General features: G+C 46.3%; 1 protein-coding gene across 1 annotated transcript in view; it reads left to right on the top strand.

Annotated features, from left to right (window-relative positions):
• DNAH12 (dynein axonemal heavy chain 12) overlaps window positions 1-21,358 on the top strand; it is a 93,568-nt gene that overhangs the window by 60,228 nt on the left and 11,982 nt on the right. Inside the window, exons 44-54 of the mRNA XM_083158176.1 lie at window positions 2,811-3,052; window positions 3,674-3,821; window positions 5,928-6,073; window positions 6,377-6,591; window positions 10,782-10,974; window positions 15,235-15,427; window positions 16,871-17,043; window positions 17,160-17,300; window positions 17,696-17,854; window positions 18,773-18,917; window positions 19,544-19,694. Coding sequence (XP_083014302.1) covers window positions 2,811-3,052; window positions 3,674-3,821; window positions 5,928-6,073; window positions 6,377-6,591; window positions 10,782-10,974; window positions 15,235-15,427; window positions 16,871-17,043; window positions 17,160-17,300; window positions 17,696-17,854; window positions 18,773-18,917; window positions 19,544-19,694 — 1,906 coding nt within the window. The remainder of the gene's footprint in view (window positions 1-2,810; window positions 3,053-3,673; window positions 3,822-5,927; window positions 6,074-6,376; window positions 6,592-10,781; window positions 10,975-15,234; window positions 15,428-16,870; window positions 17,044-17,159; window positions 17,301-17,695; window positions 17,855-18,772; window positions 18,918-19,543; window positions 19,695-21,358) is intronic.

The raw sequence follows: 21,358 nt of genomic DNA, 5'->3' as shown, positions 1-21,358 counted from the left end.
TCACAACACGTATAAATCATACACATTCTGCTGGTAATACAGTCCTGGCTTCCTGACAGAATCCTACGGGATTTATGGGAGTAATACCCCAAAATGGAAAATGCATTCATCTCTGAATCAGACCCATTTGTAACAGGCCGAATTCGGCCCAGTCACCGATCTCCAGGGTTTGCGCATGCGCGAACCCCCGGGAGTGAATAGCTTTGTCGAGTCACACACCCGGCTGACCGTCGCTCCAGGAGCAGCAGGGAGGGGCGTGCAGGTAGGCGGAGCAGGGCAACGCCCAGCATTTTATGGGTGTGCCTGCTTGGGGCGGGTATGAAAAAAATGGGGGGGTGTGCAATGTGTGGAGACCGAAATCACCACAGATTACACCGTGTTTCTGGCGCTGTTCTTATGACAATAAGTAGAAAAAATGTATTTTTAATATAAAAAAATATATATATATGTAGTAATTCAATTCAGATATCTACTGCTGCTGCATATGGTTTATGTGCATTAGCTAGAATTCACATGGGTAGAGAGAAAAAAATTGTTGTTTTAAACCACCTTGCGCTGCTAGTAGACCAATTTAGTACTAATAATACCACTGGACAGAATAACACTGGACACACTGCTGAAAATGTATAAAATTTTATATATAAGACAAAAAAGATAATAAAACAATTCATACATATAAATTAATAACAATAATTAATATAATACAATAAAAATACCTAAATTGCCATTATAGGGTTACGTTTGCAAACTGTATAGAAGCTCCGTGATGGGTTAAAGATTAATGGTAGTCACTGGGGGTAACCAAGATGATGGGGGGATGGGAAGGGGGAATGATGCAAATGAATAAGCAGCACAGTTAGTAGATGATTGGGAAGCACATGCAGGGTTAATAAAACTGATGAAACAGTGCCCAGAATGAGGCACTGTAAGCAGTAGGTATTATCTCACCCTCCGTTGGTATGGTAGTAGGAGACGTCGGGGAGCTTATGTTGGTGTCAGCTCATACCCGATTTGATGGCATTGCAGGCGGGGAGCTTGATTTTGGAGAGCTCTACCCTGGGTGCTGGGTCTGATGGAATTGACCGGCTGCAGGTGCTGTGTGGACGTAGCCAGAGGAGTCAGTGGCTGGAAATGAACGCTGAGAAACGGGAGTAACACTCGACCGCTGGGTAGAAGTGCAGTAGCTGCTGCCCAGATGACGGTGGCTTGTTAGCTGAAGACCGCGGCAGACCAGCTGGATGTTGAGACTGGTAATCAGGGGAATCACGGAGGTTTGCAGACAAAACAGGAAGTGACGTCGACGCGTTTCGTCTCTATGGCAACGGAGACTTTTTCAAGACGTCTCCGAGGTTTGCAGACGAAACGCGTCGACGTCACTTCCTGTTTCGTCTGCAAACCTCCGTGATTCCCCTGATTACCAGTCTCAACATCCAGCTGGTCTGCCGCGGTCTTCAGCTAACAAGCCACCGTCATCTGGGCAGCAGCTACTGCACTTCTACCCAGCGGTCGAGTGTTACTCCCGCTTCTCAGCGTTCATTTCCAGCCACTGACTCCTCTGGCTACGTCCACACAGCACCTGCAGCCGGTCAATTACATCAGACCCAGCACCCAGGGTAGAGCTCTCCAAAATCAAGCTCCCCGCCTGCAATGCCATCAAAACGGGTATGAGCTGACACCAACATAAGCTCCCCGACGCCTCCTACTACCATACCAACGGAGGGTGAGATAATACCTACTGCTTACAGTGCCTCATTCTGGGCACTGTTTCATCAGTTTTATTAACCCTGCATGTGCTTCCCAATCATCTACTAACTGTGCTGCTTATTCATTTGCATCATTCCCCCTTCCCATCCCCCCATCATCTTGGTTACCCCCAGTGACTACCATTAATCTTTAACCCATCACGGAGCTTCTATACAGTTTGCAAACGTAACCCTATAATGGCCATTTGGGTATTTTTATTGTATTATATTAATTATTGTTATTAATTTATATGTATGAATTGTTTTATTATCTTTTTGTCTTATATATAAAATTTTCTACATTTTCAGCAGTGTGTCCAGTGTTATTCTGTCCAGTGGTATTATTAGTACTAAATTGGTCTACTAGCAGCGCAAGGTGGTTTAAAACAACAATTTTTTTTCTCTCTGCTTGGGGCGGGTGGCTGATGTCACATGATGTCAGTGCCCGCCCACAATTTGGCCATCTGCGGGCATAATAAAAGTCAGTCTAGACCATCAAATGATTTTTGACCAATGCGGCGCCATGCAGTGTTAGTGTACACATCCCCACGCATGTTAGAGAGTGGATTTGATCAGCGTGGGGTGGGTGACAATGGGGGCAGTGGGGGGAGGAGCTTGGCTGTGAACATGTGCAGCCTAGGTAACGGGTCTGAATAAGGACCTCTTTTCACAATATCTGAAGCAGATTCATGAATTTAAGTGATGTAGAGGTAACAGTGAGATTGGGTCACCACGAGGTGCAACCTCTGTCATCAGCCATCACCTCCTACTCCATAACAGAAATCCACATGTTTCTCTCTTTTCTGACATCTGTTTATTAGCCCTGGCATTCACCACTTTCACATGGCTTGGCTTGCATTGTGCTTGTTGAACCAATAATCGGAACTCCGTATTACTTTACCGGTAACATCACTGAAACATGGTGTAAGACGTTATTTCATTACCAGTAGTAAAACAATGTGTTCATTGGCTTTTATTCTATCATGTATTTTAATAGTCAAATTAGCAATTTCCCACTGGCAATGTTACTGATATGGAAAATGTGTCCAATTATGTGCCATTGCCCAGGTGGTTGCTCCCAAGAAAGCTCGACTTGCAGAGGCACAGCAGTCATTGGCTGAAACAATGTCCGTACTAGACCAAAAGCGGGCGGAGCTAAAAGAGGTGGAGGATCGCCTGGCTGCCCTGGAGGAGACGTTTCGGGAGAAAACAGAGGAGAAAGCTCGCTTGGAATTTCAAGTAGATTTATGCGCTAAGAAGCTAGATCGAGCAGAGAAGCTGATTGGAGGACTCGGAGGAGAAAAACACAGGCCAGTTTTTATTTTGATTGAGATTTGCATTATTACTATGATTATCTGTGCTTAGGGGGTGCACCTTTCTGTGTGGAATTACAGGTCCCAGCATGGTAGCACGTCTCATCATGTTTTGGTGCACAACCATGGGCATTCCTGAGCGGTGCCTGGGAGGCGGCCTGAATTGTTCTCAGAAAAAGGCCATCTCACATTGGCATTCCCAAGCACATATCGGCAGTCAAATATAACCATGTTCTGGGTTATTTGAGAAGGACACACTGAACAGTCATGTGTTGATGGTACAAGCAGTGGTGTTAGCGATGGTACACTGATGGTGCGCTGATGATGGAGTACTCAGAACCTCAATAATAGGTGTCTCAGTGCTTATACTATCCGCCGCACCCTGGTGCACAAGGGAAGGCGGAGAATAGCATTTGCATATCATCTCACCCGCTGAACCGTTGGCAGCCCTTAGGGCTAGTGCTAAAGCTCTTAATCGGCCACTTCTTCTTATCTTGGAAGACAAGCTATTGGGCCCCTTATACCTTGACCTTGTATTACCTATCAGTGGGAACTTGCTTTGATAGATCCAGTAGTGGTTCTACCTGTTGTCTTACCTGTCTGTTTGATGTTATATAGATGGTCCAATGCTGCGGACTCTCTGCAGAACATGTACGATAATTTGACTGGAGATGTCCTTGTATCAGCTGGCGTCATTGCTTACCTTGGAGCTTTCACCGCTGGCTATCGGCAAGAGTGTACCAAAGACTGGAGCAAGCTGTGCAAGGTGTGTGCGATACATCTTATGTTTTGTATCATTAGTGATTCATCCGTCACGTTTTTGTGAAATGCTAATTTCAAATGAATTACTTAGTGATATGCATCCATGGTGTTTATACTTGTTATAACACTGAATGTTGCCAGAATTACTACTGAAGTTTATTTAAATGGTTCTCGCTGTATTCTATGCTAATGTTTGGTAGATCTATCACGTCTTTGCACATTCTCTGCCTGCAGTGAATCAACATTCTGATTGGCGGATGGCTGGTGCTCAGTGGCGTAGCTATAGCCAGTGGTGTAGCTAGGTGCCACGGCACCCGGAGCAAGGGCATGTTTCGCGCCCCCCACCGGGAGACGTGCATTGAAAATAGCAGCACGTCTCCCAGACACAGCGCGCAGCCGGGAGCGGGCAGGGGAGCTGTGGGCGTGGGAGCTGGCGGTGCGGGCACGGCTCCGGCACCCTGTTATCCTCTGGCGCTCGGCTTCACCCTCACTACCCCCCTGCCTATAGGATGATTATTATACATACATTGCCTTTGGAATATATATAATAAATATATAATGCTGTGTCCAATATTTGCCCTCACTTCAGCAGCACCCCCCCCTCCCCTCTGCATAGGCAGACATGTTAGACATATTCAGAACCTGAATATGTCTGAGATTCTGCATATAAAAGGGGGGGAGGGGGGGTGCTGTGTGTGTGTGTGTGTGAGACTATGTGACATGTCTGTCTATGGGGGGGAGGGGGCTGAACTGGAGGGGGATCTGAGTCACCCCCCTCCAGCACAGCCCCCCCCCCCCCTTCATGCATACCTCCCAACTGTCACGATTACAGCGGGACAGTCCCGATTTTCGGGTCCTGCCCGCTGTCCCACCCGCGGCAGGCATTGTCCCGCTGCGGGGCGGTGGCAGTTGGGAGACCCCCCAATCTAATAGAATAGACGCTGTGCGCATGCGCACAGCGTCTATTCTGGTATGAAAAATTAGTTTGCGGCTAATTAGCATAAGCCACGACCTCATTTGCATACGCCCCGCCCCATTAGTGTCCCGATTTCACCAGACCAGAAGTTGGGAGGTATGTTCATGGGCAGACATGTCACATGTACATGTAACTCAAACACCTAGATCTGCTGTCCCCTCAGCCCCCACTCACTTTACAAAGGCTTACCACGGTGACGGCACTGCTCCTCGGTCTCTCTCTCTCTCCCTTCTCAGGCTGTTAGTTTCACTTTCACTATCAGCCTGAGAGGTGCTCCCCCTGCCATCTATAGCTCACATCAGCCGCAGCAGCAAGGAGGAGAGAGACAGGACACGGAGCTGTACAGCGCCACTTCAACTTTCCGGCGCCTGGAGCATAAGCTCCACTGGAACCACCCTCCCTACGCCCCTGGCTATAGCTCCGCAGCCCCCGCGGTGGCGGGGAGGCGCAGAGAACCTGTGGGCGCCGGGGGTCTGCGGGGCTATAGCTACCACTTACCCGCTGCTGTCCGGCCGCATCTGCCTGTCACGGTCCCGAATCTCCTGGCGCCGGCTCCTGCTGCTATAATGAAAACGGACTCTTAGAAAATGGCTGCCCCCCTACTGCAGACAGTTTTCTGTCTGCAGTAGGGGGGCAGCCATTTTCTAAGAGTCCGTTTTCATTATAGCAGTTGAGCCGGCGCCGGGAGAGACGGGACCGTGACAGGCAGATACGGCCGGGCAGGTACGTCGAGGGGGGCGCCGAAAAATATGCGGCGGGGGGGGGGCGACAATTAGGTAGTTACGCCACTGCTGGTGCTATCCACCAATCAGAGTGCTGACAATCATTCACTGTATGGAAACATGCGGGGAGATGCCGCCAGACCACAGCAGGTGTAAATTCTGATTTTATTTTAATTTATTTCTGTGAATGGTTTAATAGAGGCCTCAGTGTTAAAACACTATTGGCAGATGTATTTATCATAATTCTGATCCTTTCCTGCCACACGTTCCCAATGCTAGTCTAGTAAAAATGATCTATATTGCATTTAGCACGCTCATATTCATATTTTTGATACATATGTTCTTTATGCAAGATTTCAACAAACAGATTCATATTTGATTTTTAATTTAGTAATTCATATTTTAATTTCAGAGTAAAGGTATTCCCTGCTCTGATGACTTTTCCTTGAGTAAAACCCTTGGGGACCCGATTAAAATCAGAGCCTGGAACATAGCCGGATTACCGACAGACATCTTCTCCGTGGATAACGGTGTCATTGTGAGCAACTCGAGGCGCTGGTACGTACCCTGCAGCTCACAGGAGATGACAATAGATTGTATGCAGTATTGTCATTGTATGGTCTCATCTAGACTTAGACATATTTTACTGTGTTCTGTTTTTTAGTAATTGGGTTTATTTTTCCTGTAACTCAGCTGTTGTTGAACTACACATCCCAGCATGCCCTGCTACAGTTCTTCTATTTGGCCTTGCTAAAAGTGTTGCAGGGCATGCTGGGATCTGTAGTTCAACAACAGCTGGAGGGCCAAAGGTTCCCCATCCTTACTTTTAAATAATAATCAAGTGTCCCTTTTGTATTACAGGCCCTTAATGATTGACCCCCAGAGCCAAGCTAATAAATGGATAAAGAATTCAGAAAGAGAGAACCAGCTGAGTGTGATCAAACTGACAGATTCGGACTACATGCGCACTCTGGAGAACTGCATCCAGTTTGGAACGCCTCTGTTGCTGGAGAATGTAGGAGAAGAGCTGGATCCGTCACTGGAACCATTGCTGCTGAAACAGACGTTTAAACAGGGTACGTCTGGCAATGCTTGTTTATACCACCATAAGCGGGTGAGGTGCACACGGGCCCCTGGATCGAGGGGGCCCCACATTGCCCAAACTGCACCCATGTCTTGTTACATACCTTTCTGGAGTCCCCACAACAACGGAGCTGCAGTCACGGAAAAACAATTGGTGGCAAAATGGGTGCACACATGCACAGTAGGAATTTTGTCTCCGGAACATGGTGGACGCCATGTTTCTGTAGACCTGCGCATGCGCAGTAGGCTCTAGCAGGATAATAGAGTCTACTGTGCTGGGAAGAGGAGGGGGCCACCTGGATTCAGCACATGCCCCTGTATATCACTAATGTTTTTTTTTTTAACGGCAATCAATTACAAGACAAAATTAACCTGGTTTTGCAGTGTAAATGATTGCCGCTTTAAAAAAATGAGAAAACTCTCCCAAAATCTCCCTCTTTCTGATTCTCATACACCCTATTACATTTGGCCCATAGTTTAGGTCCTATGTACCATCTATAGAAACATAGACTGTGACGGCAGATAAGAACCACCCGGCCCATCTAGTCGGATGTGGATCGTATTGTCGACCCAACTTAGGTCGACAGTCATTGGGTCGACAGGCAGCAAAGTCGACAGGGTTCTAGGTCGACATGGGTTTAGGTCGACAAATGCGTTAGGTCGACATGGGTTAGGTCGACAGGTTGTGAGGTCGACATGGGTCTTTTCACTGTTTTTTGACCCGAATGTCGACAGTCAACATGGACACAGTTGGAAGTCAACCGCAGCCCCTCGCATCGCTCGCGGGATATTCTCCCACCGCGCCCTAGTGGATGGTAGGGCATGAAATACCACCTGTCAGCTCAAAAAACAGTGAAAAAACCCATGTTGACCTGTCGAACTTGTCCCTGTCTACCTAGACACCTGTCGCCCTTCATACATGTCGACCTAGAACCCTGTCGACCTTGTTGCCTGTCGATCCAACGGTATCGACCTAAAGACTGTCGACGTAAGTTGGGTCAACAATAAGACCGTATCTCATCTAGTCTGCCCCTATTTTGTACCATATTATTCTCAGACCCTACTTGATCCTTATTTCTTTGTAAGGATATTCATATGCCTATCCCAAGCATGTTTAAATTATTCTACTGTCTTAGCCTCTACCACCTCTGATGGGAGACTATTCCACTTGTCCACGACTCTTTCTGTGAATTAATTTTTCCTCAGATCACCCCTTAACCTCCATCCCTCCAGTGCCAGTGCATGTCCTAGTGTTCATTGCTTCTCTACATTTGAAGAATGTTTCGCTCCTTGACCTTGTTAAAACGCTTGATATATTTTGAAAGTCTCTATCATGTCCCCCTTTCCCTTCTCTGCTCCGAACTGTACATATTGCGATTTTTTTAGTCTTTCTGGGTAAGGCCATGTACCATTTTATTTTCCCTTCTTTGTACCATCTCTGATGTATATATTTATACCCTTTTGGAGAGTCCAGGGCCGGCGCCACCACTAGGCAGCTCTAGGCATTTGCCTAGGGCGCCGGCACCTGGAGGGTGGAAGTTCGCCCCTCACCCCCAGCGAACTGTGTAAAAAAACTTGCGGCACCCTCCCCCCGGCACCGGGGCGCCCCCACCCTGACTCGCCTGGGGCGCTCCGGTGCCTTGCACCAGCCCTGGGAGATTCATATAACACATATAACTTTGGTAGCTACACCCTTGTGTATAACGCATGTAACTCTGATCGGGAAGGTTAGTTTTGGACCCCATAGCAGCTGCACTCCCTGCACCTATGTTATCTACACCCTAGTATATAACACATGTAACTGTGACAGGGAAGGTGGCCTCTCTTAGATCGGGGCCCCTTTGCAATTGCCCTCCCTGCACCTATGGTAGCTACGCCCTTGTATATAACACTGTGACAGGGAAGGTGGCCCCCTCTTAGCTCTAGGGCCCATAGCAGCTACACCCCCTGCACCTATGGTAGCTCTGCCCATGGACTGTAAGCTTGCAGGCAGGGCCCCAGACTTCTTTTCTGTCTGTTATTAACCAGTCTTTCTTATTAGTGATTTATTCCTAGTTATAAAGCGCAATGGAATATGCTGGCAACAACAGTAACTTAATATGTAAAGATATAAATAATAACTTTTATGTCAGCTTTCATTGTTATATTGTTTTTCTTATCCTATTTAACGCTTAATCTGGGGCAGATGAAGGTAAATACCTCTTTATGTTTGTTTTTGCATGTGCATGTTGCAAGTAACATTACAAGTGTATCCACATGTAACTGATATGGCTGTTTGTGGGATTATATTTAACTGTCTGGCACTTGTAGACCATTAAATGACATAGTGCCATCTCTAGGGATACTGATGAACTCATGCAACTGAAAATGAGGGTCTAATGTACATGTAAACGCAACACTTAAATGTAATTTTATTTTCAGTTAGTAAGTTGACAATTATTAAGTCATACCTCTTCTACTAGCATAGAGGCTGAGATTTAATAGGATGAGAGTTTCAGAAAGTGAGAGATTTAGGGGGATATTCTCTAAGCGAAAAATGCGGTAAAAACCCTGTTATCAGGGTTTTTACCGCATTTTGGGATGCTGTAAGCATCCCTCGCCGGGTTACCGCGGCGGGGGGCATCGCCAGAAAAATCTGGCGATGCCCCATAGACGCCAATGGGCTTCTACCGCAACCCTCCGCCGCCCCGCGCCGACGCACAGCACGGACCCCCGCCGCCCCGCATCGCCCCCTCACCTGTGTCTGGGCAGCGCAGTGCTGCCCGGACCTGTGACCTCCTCCCTGCACTGAGGGAGGGGGGAGCCGCCGGGACCTGCTGGGACCCGGCGACTCTCACCGCAAAGGACAGCTCTTAACGCAAGAGCTGTCCTTTGCCTTAATTATCGCATATGTTACAACATATGCGATAATTATAAATGCGATGGGCGGCGAAGGGGGGCGGAGATTCTTAGAGAATCTCCCCCTTGGTGAGAAATCTCCAGTTTTTTTAAAGCGGCAATCATTTACACGGCAAAATCAAACTGCTTTAGCAGTGTAAATGATTGTCGCTTTAAAAAACCTGGAGATTTCTCACCAAATCTCTCACTTTCTGAATCTCTCATCCTATTAAATCTCACCCAGAGTGTTTAATACCAGGTTCTCCTTGGTATAACAGTGTGTGTTTTCTTTTCATGACGGATCCACCCTGCAACCTGTACCAGCCTGATTTGTCAAATGCACAGTGCAACAGTTTTACAACTGTTTGACTGCTGGGTACATACATAGGAGCATGTGCTCTGCTTGGCCACTTGTGGGAAACAATTGCAGATTATGTATTTGCCTACTTTTGAAAACTAGTTTCAGGGAGATTATAGTTGGTAGCAGAATTTTGCACAGCGCCCCATTTAAGGAGGTGTCATGCTCCTCCCAAAGGTGCTGAGAAATTGTACTGATGATTCAATGTAAATTTATCTGTCTCTCATTCCTTTTTTCCCAAAAAATATAACGGTGTAATGGGGGCTATGTAAAATGAGGGAGATTTCTAGACTAATTTCAGACATACGGCAAAATCCCAGGTTTTTGCACATGAACGCGCATCAACCCGGGATTTTGGTATGTCTGAAAGGGTCAAACCGGGTGTTAAAACCCAGGTCTCAGACCCTTCTTTTTACCTGGGTTGAGGACCCGGGATTTAAGACCCGGGTTGCCCCTTTCAGACATAAGAAAAACCCGGGTTTTTCAGCAAATTACTGGGTAGAACTGCTTCACCCGGTAATTTGCTGCTGTAAGTGTGAAAGGGTGCAGGCTGCACCCGGGAAAATGAACCAGCAGTCAAAATGCAGGGTAATTCCCGGGTAGTATGTCTAAAAGGGGTATTAGTGAGAGGGCGATTGTTGTTATTTCAGGGAGTCTGCAGAATGCAGGAGGGTAGGCAACTATGATGCAAACTCATCTTTCAGGGGCAGGAATGTGACTCTGCATGTAGTACAAGAAGGCTGCAAAACCATCAAGTATCCTATGTATCATTCCTAACAGAGACACCCATGTGACATGATATGTACTCAGTCCTGGACACATGCTAGACTGAAAAACACGGTAGATTGTAACATCAATTAAATATTGGCACAACTTTATCTGAAAAGCTTCCTTATCCCACATCAGGAGTTTATTTAGTGGTTTATATCTGTATTTTGTTATTTACAGGAGGCATGGAGTGCATCAGACTTGGAGAGACAACTATTGAATATTCAAATGACTTTAGATTTTATATAACGACTAAACTCAGAAATCCGCATTACCTGCCAGAGTTGGCGACAAAAGTGTCACTGTTAAACTTTATGATCACCCCCGAAGGGCTGGAAGATCAGTTACTTGGGATCGTTGTGGCAAAAGAGAGGTTGGTGACACCTATTTTAAAAATATAGGTACTTGTGTATTTTGGCGGCGCCCCCGATGTCCGTCGTACGACGAACAGATCGCATCGCATGCCATGCACCCGATGGCATACGATGCGACGCGATTTTGACCCCCTATACGACCAAAAATCGTATAAGCACCCTAAAGGGTGCTTTTGAGCACCCAAATGGGTGCTTACAATGTTAAATGCACCCCCACGCCACCCCCCCACTATAAACGTGAACCCGAAGCGTGGCGAGCGCAGCGAGCCCGCGAGGGGCGGCGGTACGCGTCCTACGACCTTTTCATACCCCCACTATCCACGTCGGCGTGGAGTTGGGAATAGAATAGTGTGGCGAGCGCAGCGAGCCACCGAGCCCGAAGCGTGGCGAGTGCAGCGAGCCCCGCGAGGGGACGCGGATACCTTCACAGGTAAACGTGTCCCTTCGCGGGCTTCACAGGTATCCGCGTCCCCTCGCGGGGCTCGCTGCGCTTGCCACGCTTCGGGCTCGCCACACTATTCTATTCTCAACTCCACGCCGACGTGGATAGTGGGGGTATGAAAAGGTCGTAGGACGCGTACCGCCGCCCCTCGCGGGCTCGCTGCGCTCGCCACGGTTCGGGTTCACGTTTATAGTGGGGGGGTGGCGTGGGGGTGCATTTAACATTGTAAGCACCCATTTGGGTGCTTAACATTGTATAAGCACCCATTAGGGTGCTTATACAATGTTTAATCGCATCGCATCGCATCGTATGGCATTGTATGCCATGTACAATGGCATACAATTTCAAAATTGTATGCCATCGTGCACTATCGTACGATATCGCGTCGTATCGCATACCATCGTATGCGTTATGGTATGCAATGCGATGGGCGCCGCCAAAATACACAAGTACCAAAATATACTTTTCCAGGGAAATCTGTGCAGTTCTGTTTGCAGATATGTTTAAATGATGCAACTGTTATGACTGTTGTATACACAAGTAATTGCCCCGAGATTGCATATCATGGTCGGCAGGAGCGCTGTGTTATGACATAAACGGTAAGGTTTAATGAAATGCGATTATTAGTAAGGTTACAAAATCGCACGTTATCTCATTTTTCAAAATTGCATTTTTTTTAAGAAGAATTTGACTAATGAAATAGTGCGATATGGTGCGATTTTTAGATATGAAAATGTGTGATTTTTTAGTCATGAAAATGTGCGAATTTGCGGAGACATGCTAATGTGCGTTTTGTTTGTGTAAAAAAAAACAGCATGGGGTCCCCCCTCCCAGGCATATCCAGGCCTGGTCACATTGAGCCGGACCTGGTCCCAAAAATACAGGGGACAAAAAGCATAGGGGTCCCCCCCCCCCCCCCGTATTTCTGAAACCAGCCCAGAACTCTTGGACTGGTCCTGGTTCCAAAAATACGGGGGACAAAAAAACTGTCGGTCGCCAGGCCCTACCATGCTCACCGTGGCTGGTCAGCCCTGGATGGGGTACCTGGGGGAGTGGGGACCCCCCAATAAAGGGGTCCCATCCACCAGGCTTCACCTGTCCAGAGCTGAAGCCCAGGGCTTTCCCCGGTGTCCCTGGCCAGTGGATGTCCGGCTGATACGCATAAAATATAAAAGTCCCAGCATACGGGGCATTAATGGGCCCCCTTGGATTTGTAGTCAACCAGTAAAAAGAATATTGAGAAAAAAAACACAGGCACAGAGAACAGTAAAAGTTTATTATACACACACTAATTTGACCCCTATACTTACAAATCCAGGCTCCAGCGTTGTCTGTAGCACCCTGACAACTGAGGAAGCCGGCTCACCCCACAGTCAGTGCGGGGTGAGCTGCTGCAGTAGATGACAGAGACAACGCTGGAGCCTGTGCGCTTTTCACCGCAATTCACATCCTAGTAAATGTGCGATTTTCTGAAAAAGTGCGAATTCGGACGGTTTTCCGCGGAAGAATAGCAAAAAATCTAAAAATTGCATCTCGCCCAAGTAGTTTTTCCTTTTATATTGGCCAGGAAAGTAATATGTCAGTCCAACCCAAACATTACAGTAACAGGCTAAGCCGAAATTCTAAATCAATGCTTATTCTTCCCTATTTTCAAGCCGCAGATCAATTTATACTCACAGTAGCAGAAATGTAAGGGGTGATCTTGTACAGTGACTAGGGGGTAACAGGGCCGGTAGCTTAAAAGACAAATAAAAATGTTGCATCTTAATGGAGCGTCCCTGGCTCCTTGTGGGCGTGTCCTTGAGTATGTGGATGGCTCACAGTGTCATTAGCATAAAGATGCAGGCACGGCTGCTTCTGACTCCAACAGTTGAATGTCATCAACTACAAACGAATCCTTCATATGTATAGTTTATATACTTAGGTGGGTATCCAATTTCCTCCGAGCGGAAAACGGAAGTTTTTTATGATTTTTCCCCATGTTTCTCAAAAAACATGAAAAACATAATCTTTCTCCCAGCGAGACAAATAGCCATGGTAATTAACTGCGGTTAATTGAATACCCCTCTTATTCTCCTGAATGTCCCTGTAAGGGTGGGTGGTACCCCACTTCATATGCACCCCCTTTCAACAATCATCTCATAGAACCCTTGCTTCATTATTCACCCCCCCCCCCCCCACATCCCTCGCCCTCCTGAACGCCTGATAGCAGACAGTGTGGTATTGTAGAGTTGTGGCATTTAGTAATTATCCTGACACTGAGTGGTGTGGGCCATAGCAAAACTAGCAAAATTATCGGTACTTGTGAGTTATCCGGGCTGCCGATTTTGTCCTTAAGTTTGGTTAACTTAAGGACACCCGACCGACACGATGCCCACGATTTAGCTCCAAATCGGGGGCATCGCGTCGGTCGTGGCCGTTATAAGGGGCCGCGACGCGATGCCCCCGATTTCCCATAGACAGTAATGTTAAAAGACACGATATCGGGGGCATCGCGTCGGTCGTGGCCATTATAAGGGGCCGCGACGCGATGCCCACGATTTCCCATAGACAGTAATGTTAAAAGACGCGATGGACCCGATTTCCCATAGACAGCAATGTTAAAATAAAATTACAATGTGAAATTGGGCAATATGTTTTTAAAAAAAATGTTTCATGGCCCCCCACCACCGTTAACGCCACCCCGCTATTGACGCCAACCCGAAGCGTGGCGAGCGCAGAGAGCCCGCGAGGGGCGGCGGTACGCGTCCTCCGACCTTTTCATGCCCTACTATCCACTAGGGCGTGGAGTGAGAATAGAATAGTGTGGCGAGCGCAGCGAGCCACCGAGCCCGAAGCGTGGCGAGCGCAGCGAGCCCCGCGAGGGGACGCGGACACCTGTGAAGCCCGCAAGGGCACGCGGATACCTGTGAAGGTGTCCGCGTCCCCTCGCGGGGCTCGCTGCGCTCGCCACGCTTCGGGCTCGGTGGCTCGCTGCGCTAGCCACACTATTCTATTCTCACTCCACGCCCTAGTGGATAGTAGGGCATGAAAAGGTCGGAGGACGCGTACCGCTGCCCCTCGCGGGCTCGCTGCGCTCGCCACGCTTCGGGTTGGCGTCAATAGCGGGGTGGCGTTAACGGTGGTGGGGGGCCATGAAACATTTTTTTAAAAAACATATTGGCCAATTTCACATTGTAATTTTATTTTAACATTGCTGTCTATGGGAAATCGGGTCCATCGCGTCTTTTAACATTACTGTCTATGGGAAATCGTGTCGGAAATCGGGTCCATCGCGTCTTTTAACATTACTGTCTATGGGAAATCGTGGGCATCGCGTCGCGGCTCCTTATAACGGCCACGACCGACGCGATGCCCCCGATTTCGGGCGCGATGAAAAAATCGGCAGCCCGGATAACTCACAAGTACCAAATTATCTTATTAGATGCCCCCTTGTCCCAGGTTCCTTCTCACCTGCCAATGCTCCCGGGTTCCTCCCTAGGATGGGCCCTCTTAGGCTCCACCTCTCCTGGGAATGTCACACAGAGAATTTCTGCAGGCTGTCGGAAATTGTAGTTTAAAACGGCTAAATGTTTTCATGCTACTTACAGAGCACAGCTCACAGAGCAAGACTACACATCCAAGCTGTACTAGAGGCCTGTATGTTATGATGTTATTGTTGTACTTTCAAAAATTACATCCAGAACCACAATCAATGATTTTGAAAAGCCACCGCTTAGCACATGTACCCCCCACCACCACCACAAAGATGCAAAAATGCAGGAAGTTTTTGTTTTTTTGCGATGTGGTATAAAATGTACATTTTCCTCCTGGATAGGCCTGAGCTGGAAGAAGAGCGAAACGCGTTAATATTACAGTCCGCAGCCAACAAAAAACAGCTGAAAGAGATTGAAGACAAGATATTGGAGACCTTACAGTCCTCAGAAGGGAACATCTTGGAGGATGAGAGCGCCATTCAAATCTTAGACTCCGCCAAAATCATGTCCAATGAAATCACGAAAAAGCAGCAGGTGGGTGACGAGGAGGCTAATAAATTATTACACTACAGTATGCGTATATAACCACTAATATCATTATCAGAATCACTACAGTCTTTGTCACAGTTGAGTTGGTGTTCGGTGGATGTTTCAGCAACTTCTAAAGTGTAAACTACCCAAAACGTCAGCTTTTTTTCTCACCACATTGGAATGAGAAATAAGTGATACCGTATTTATTAAGATTGTAAGCATGGGTGTATCTCTAGGGACAATCAGATCCACCGACATGACCCCTCCCATCAGTGACAAATAACTCTGCTACTGGATTTCCCTCTTCGGTGTCTATTAACTGCGAAGTGTATGATGTAGCGTTTCAGTGCCAGCAACAGAACCCAATCTTGTACCAATTGTGAATTGGTTTCAGCCCAAAATCACACAAAATTGAGAGCACTTTTGTGCGAATTCTGGCCATTGTGAAGTGCCACCAATTTCACGATAACTCGCACCTGCAAAATCATCACGGTTAATTAGATCGACCCCTCATCTATGATTACAATGCCATTAAGATTTCAGTTGGAACAGCGCATATAAATTTAAATCTCTCTGCACACGATACATCAGCACCACCTGCAGTGCACATGGTTTTGCCCACTTGTGTACCTTTTTGCTTTGCTAACAAACCTGAAACAGGCCTGGTGATGGCCATCATTTTGATTGCTATCGATGGAGATAGTACAACCGGCTATCAATAGAAGCATACAATGTAATGGATGAAATTGATGATTTTTACTATTGATAGACTCATTTGCTGTGACTGACTAGACCATGGGCCAATCAGAACCTGGGGGTGGGACTTCGAAGTCCCATGTCCCTGCACCTTCAGGAAAAAAAAAAAAAAGAATGATTTGGTTATGCTGTGCCATCGGTGGAGGGGGACCATCTAATACTCCCACATCAATGACAAAACTATTTTACATCAGTCATAAACCACCGTTGATAATGAATCACTGATGGTCGATGGTCATTACTTATTAGGCCCATTGAGTTAAGCTCCCCAGAGCATGTATCATCCCTGTAAAAGCAGAACAACCAATGTCCACTGTCAGCTGGAGTATAACAATGTGGCATAATGTGAACTGGGGACAGTACAGAGTGACATACAATAATATGGACCGGGGGAACTACAAAGGGGCATATTATGAATAAGTGCACTATTATGAGACTCGGAATAAACTAGGGCACTACTGTTAGGGATAAAATGAAGTTCGGAAAGGTGTCTTTCTCTAGAAGTATTGTGGCAGGGGTCTCCTCAAAATGTTCCTGTGGGCCCTCAAAGTTCTAATAACGACCATAGCAAAAGCAAGGGCCTTCTCTACCCTCTGTCTCATGAGTATACCCTCTTCACCAACCTTGTATGTATAGTACTTGTTCTTTCCTATAGATTTGTACTAATGATCATGGTGTAAATGTCTTTAGATTGCAGAGAAAACTGAACTTAAAATAGCGGAGTCCCGAGAGGGCTACCGGCCAATCGCTAAGCACTCATCCGTGTTATTCTTCAGTATTGCCGACCTGGCTAACATCGACCCAATGTACCAGTATGCTCTCAACTGGTTTGTCAATCTTTATATCAACTCCATTCAGGACAGGTGAGGCCGACTGTTGTTTATAATTCGATGAAGCTTTATTTTCTGTAAAGGGATAAAAAGTGTCCACTTTCCACAATTGTAATCATCCATTTATCCTCTGAATTAATCTCTTTCAGCAATAAATCAAAAATCCTAGAAAAACGTCTGCGTTACCTGAATGATCACTTCACGTACAATCTATACTGTAATGTGTGCCGGTCACTCTTTGAAAAGGACAAACTGCTTTTTTCTTTCTTACTCTGCTGCAACCTACTGATGTAAGTACCAATCCCACTGACTGTAGCCATTTGTGGTAGTATAGAAGCAGGGGCGTTTTAAGAGAGAAGAGTGTCCGTGTGCAGCCTCTGCTGCGGGCCCCCTCTCTGGCATTGAAAAGCCTGCAGCTTGTTCCCAGGGATATCTCCAGTTCGCACATGCAAATGGCTCAGAAATGGCAGCAGTGGCCATTTTTCAAGTGATTTCTGTCTGCAGTGGAGGGATGCCATAGTGGGACTACGGAAGGGTAAGTATAATATATGGTTGCAGCAGGGTGTGTGGTGTCAGCCCCCCTGGACCCAGAAGCCCGTGTGCACTAGACACCTTGCACCCATTATAGAAATGCCTATGGCTAACAGCTGTTTAGTGGATGACACAATATAAATTTTTATTTCAGGGCCAGGAAGGAGATTGAACACCAGGAATTTATGTTCCTACTTACAGGAGGTGTAGGCCTGCAGAATAATGTTCCAAACCCAGCCCCATCTTGGCTTTTAGATAAAAGCTGGGATGAGATTTGTCGTGCAAGTAATTTACAATCCTTCCAGGGTTTGAGGTAAGAGTTCCCAAATAATGCAGGTAACAAACATTGAGGAGAATAATATATTTATATATATATATATATATATATATATATATATATATATGTGTCAAAAAGAAGGACACGAGGGGCGCTCCATAGTGCATAAATGACAATTTAATAACAACATATAAAAACACGGTCCAGGAAAAGCAACACTGTACTCGTACCGAACCATGCAGCGCTGTGGGCTGGGTACCACAAGATATTCAAATTTTGAATGCCAGGCAAAGCTCCTACCACAAAACGCCGGGGCACCACTGGAAACCACGAACCACCACTGGGGATCACCATCAACAGGTGTCAGTGTATCGGGAACCACACGGGAACAGCTACGGAGGAGGGAGCCGGGCAGCAGTTGGAGCAGACGTCACAGGCCCCGCCCTAACGCGTTTCGTAGTACAACTTTGTAGGGGGTAAACTGTAATAAACATAAATGTTTTTATCATTATTATCATTATTATTGTTGTTTTATTTATCATCAGCTATTTATATAGCTTATACATATCATGATTAACTTTCTGAGTTTCAAAGCCCAACATGACCAAGGTCCAAGGTACCTAAAGCAGCTTCTGCGGCTCTTACTCTATGGAACTCATTTCCCCACACACTTCGAGAGGCCTCCACTCTACAATCCTCAAAAACAGATTCAAAATGTTCCTGTTTACTGAAGCATTTCCCTAATTCCCTTAAGTATTGTTTATGAAAAGCCTTTGTGTACTTCAGTGTTCCTGTACTGTACTGTACTGTATTACATTCATTCTTGAGTCGTATTGGAGAAAAGTACTATATAAATACAATTATTATTATTATATCAAGTAAAACTTGAAGATGTTTAGTTATCCTTTGATGGACTATATTTTAGCATAATACTATACATTCTTTTGTGACCAGGGAGCACTTCATTGAGAGGCCCAATGAATGGCATAAGATTTACGACAGCAGAGAGCCACATAGCGTTCCATTACCAACACCCTTCAATGAAAAACTCAACGAGCTTCAGAAAATGATCATTCTGCGGTGTCTGAGGCCAGACAAGGTGACTAATGTGTCCATATAGGTTTATTAGGCGCGCAATCGCAAATACACACCACACGATACGGACGATATGTAGTGCCGATTTTCCAGGAAACAACATTGTACCGATGTTATCCTGGTGTGTACCTGGCCTTAAGCTTGTTAAGAAGGTGGCTGGAAAATAGTAAATGCCTCTACCCCTTAAAGTCAATGAAAAGTGGCATGATAATAGTGTCAGGGTAAGGAAAAGTGGTACAGTTATAAATGTAGGACACACAATCCAGTGGAGTTCCAGTCTTAGATGCAGTAGTAGAAAGTTAATAATTAGCCTGAAAAGGGCTTAATAGGTCACTAGTAAAACGTCACCTTTACTTTTCTTTGGTCACCTATCTTATCATATACATGAATAATATAGAGGGCTACTAAAATTATATAAAATAAAAAAAACTAAATGTATGAGGAAAGTGCTGAGGGGCACCTGTCACGCGCACATGCAATGGAGGCTGCCATATTGTAGGCAGAAAAAAAACAATACAACCAATACTTTCACCAGTGACATGACGGAGGTATGGGGCAATTGGCTGTACTCTATATTTCGCCTTATATAAACAAATATATAATGTGTCTTTGCTAACTCAACATTCCCAGATAAGTCCGGCTGTGACCAACTATGTCACTGACAAACTTGGAAAGAAATTTGTTGAGCCGCCTCCGTTCGATTTATCAAAGAGTTATTTGGATTCCAATTCTACAATTCCCCTCATCTTCGTCTTATCTCCTGGAGCTGATCCGATGGCAAGTGAGTATTAAAAAGCTATACACTGACCCATGCCACACAATGGGGTTTATTCTGCTTGGTACGGTGGGACCGTATACGGGCGGATCGGGTTTTTTTTCCATCTGCGCATGCGTATCTTTCGCAATGCGCATGTGCGGCGACCGCACACCGCTCACAGACGGGTCTCTCCGTGCGAAAAAACATGTCCGCAAGAACATGGTCATTGTGGGCGGCATGTGGGCGTTTTTATGGGAGCGGCCGGAATAATGAGGAAAACTGGGCGTAAACATGGGCGTACACGGGGGTGTGCACACAAAATGCACGGTGCCACAACCGCCTCGATCAGCGAACGCACCGTGCATTTTGGACCAAAAACCGGCGGACACCAAAGATAGCTCCAGACCACCCCTAGAGATACCGTATGAGAGCGGACTCCTGGGTCTGCTAATTAACGCTGATTACTACACCTGAATGTAATAAGCAATGCTGCAGGCTATTAAGTGGAAACAATGATTTCACTACCTGCAAGCCACACACAGCCCTCAAACACATTGGAACCTTATCTTTCTACACTTCTCAACATGTAAAGGTTGGTTTAATTTTAGGTAATATTCATTCAAAGACCTGCTTATATATGTCAAGGTAGTTATTTTATAACCATCTACACCCATTCAGAAAGTGTTTTTGTATACTTTAAAAAGCAGGACACTCAATTCACAGAAGTCGACATGTGTCAACTTTTTCACTGTAACACAAACATACCAGTTTTTTCTTAGGAAAAATACACATACTGTAAACCACTTCTAAGAGCAACAATGATGTTTTTGGACTCAATTTCTACTTGCACTGTGGCGTACACTCAGATATACGGAAGGTGTCGGTGTGAAAACGGACAAGATCCGTCCGTTCACTTTGGCGTACGCTCTGATGTACGCCAGGTATCGGTGGCTGAGAGGGAGATCCGTCCGTACACGGTGGCGTACGCTCAAGTGTACGCCACTCCCCATTGTCGGTGTCTGTGATCGTCCGTGTGCGGCTGTTCTGTGGGCGGACTTTCGCTCACCGCGAGCGTGCGGAAAACGTACGGTGAGACGGACCGTACGTTTCACCGACCTAACCAGAATAAGGCCCAATATGTAGATGTGAAATGTGGACTAAATAGTCTACACCCATAACCACCTAAACCCACCCTGCCTACCATAAATACTCCATCTATTCTTGAGTATTATTTGCCCCCCCCCCCCCCCCCCCCCCATGTCACAGAGTCAGAAATGCCCTGCTAAAGTCTTCCCTTCCCTAGAAAGAGCCTACATGTAGCTCTTTCCTCTGTTTCTCGAGTTAAATCTCAATGATCAATTACAAGCCACAATCAAGAGTTTGCAGCTTGTGGTTGGTTCTTGCAATACTCTACAATTATATTTTAGGATTTTTGGTCAAAGGGCTCCGTTTTTGGCCAAAGGCTTGTTTTCTGAAAAACCATTGTTGGTGCTGACTGACAGCGTGCAGTCATCGAATCGGTACTGCTGTCTTTCCGCCCAATTAGTGCATGATAGGAACAAGTTTTAAAGGTCTTGTCCATACTAAAAATACACATTTAAATATGCTACTTGGCTGCTGACAGGTCCTGTAGAATTGTTGCTGACTGGTCCTGGCTAAGGGCCCATCAGGCCCTATTCAAGCTTCCA

The sequence above is a fragment of the Crinia signifera genome, chromosome 8 (genome assembly GCF_055691185.1).
Source record: "Crinia signifera chromosome 8, ASM5569118v1, whole genome shotgun sequence".
In the NCBI taxonomy this organism is placed as follows: Eukaryota; Metazoa; Chordata; class Amphibia; order Anura; family Myobatrachidae; genus Crinia; species Crinia signifera.
The sequence above is the reverse complement of the archived record's forward strand: the minus strand, read 5'-3'. Positions and strand labels throughout refer to the sequence as shown.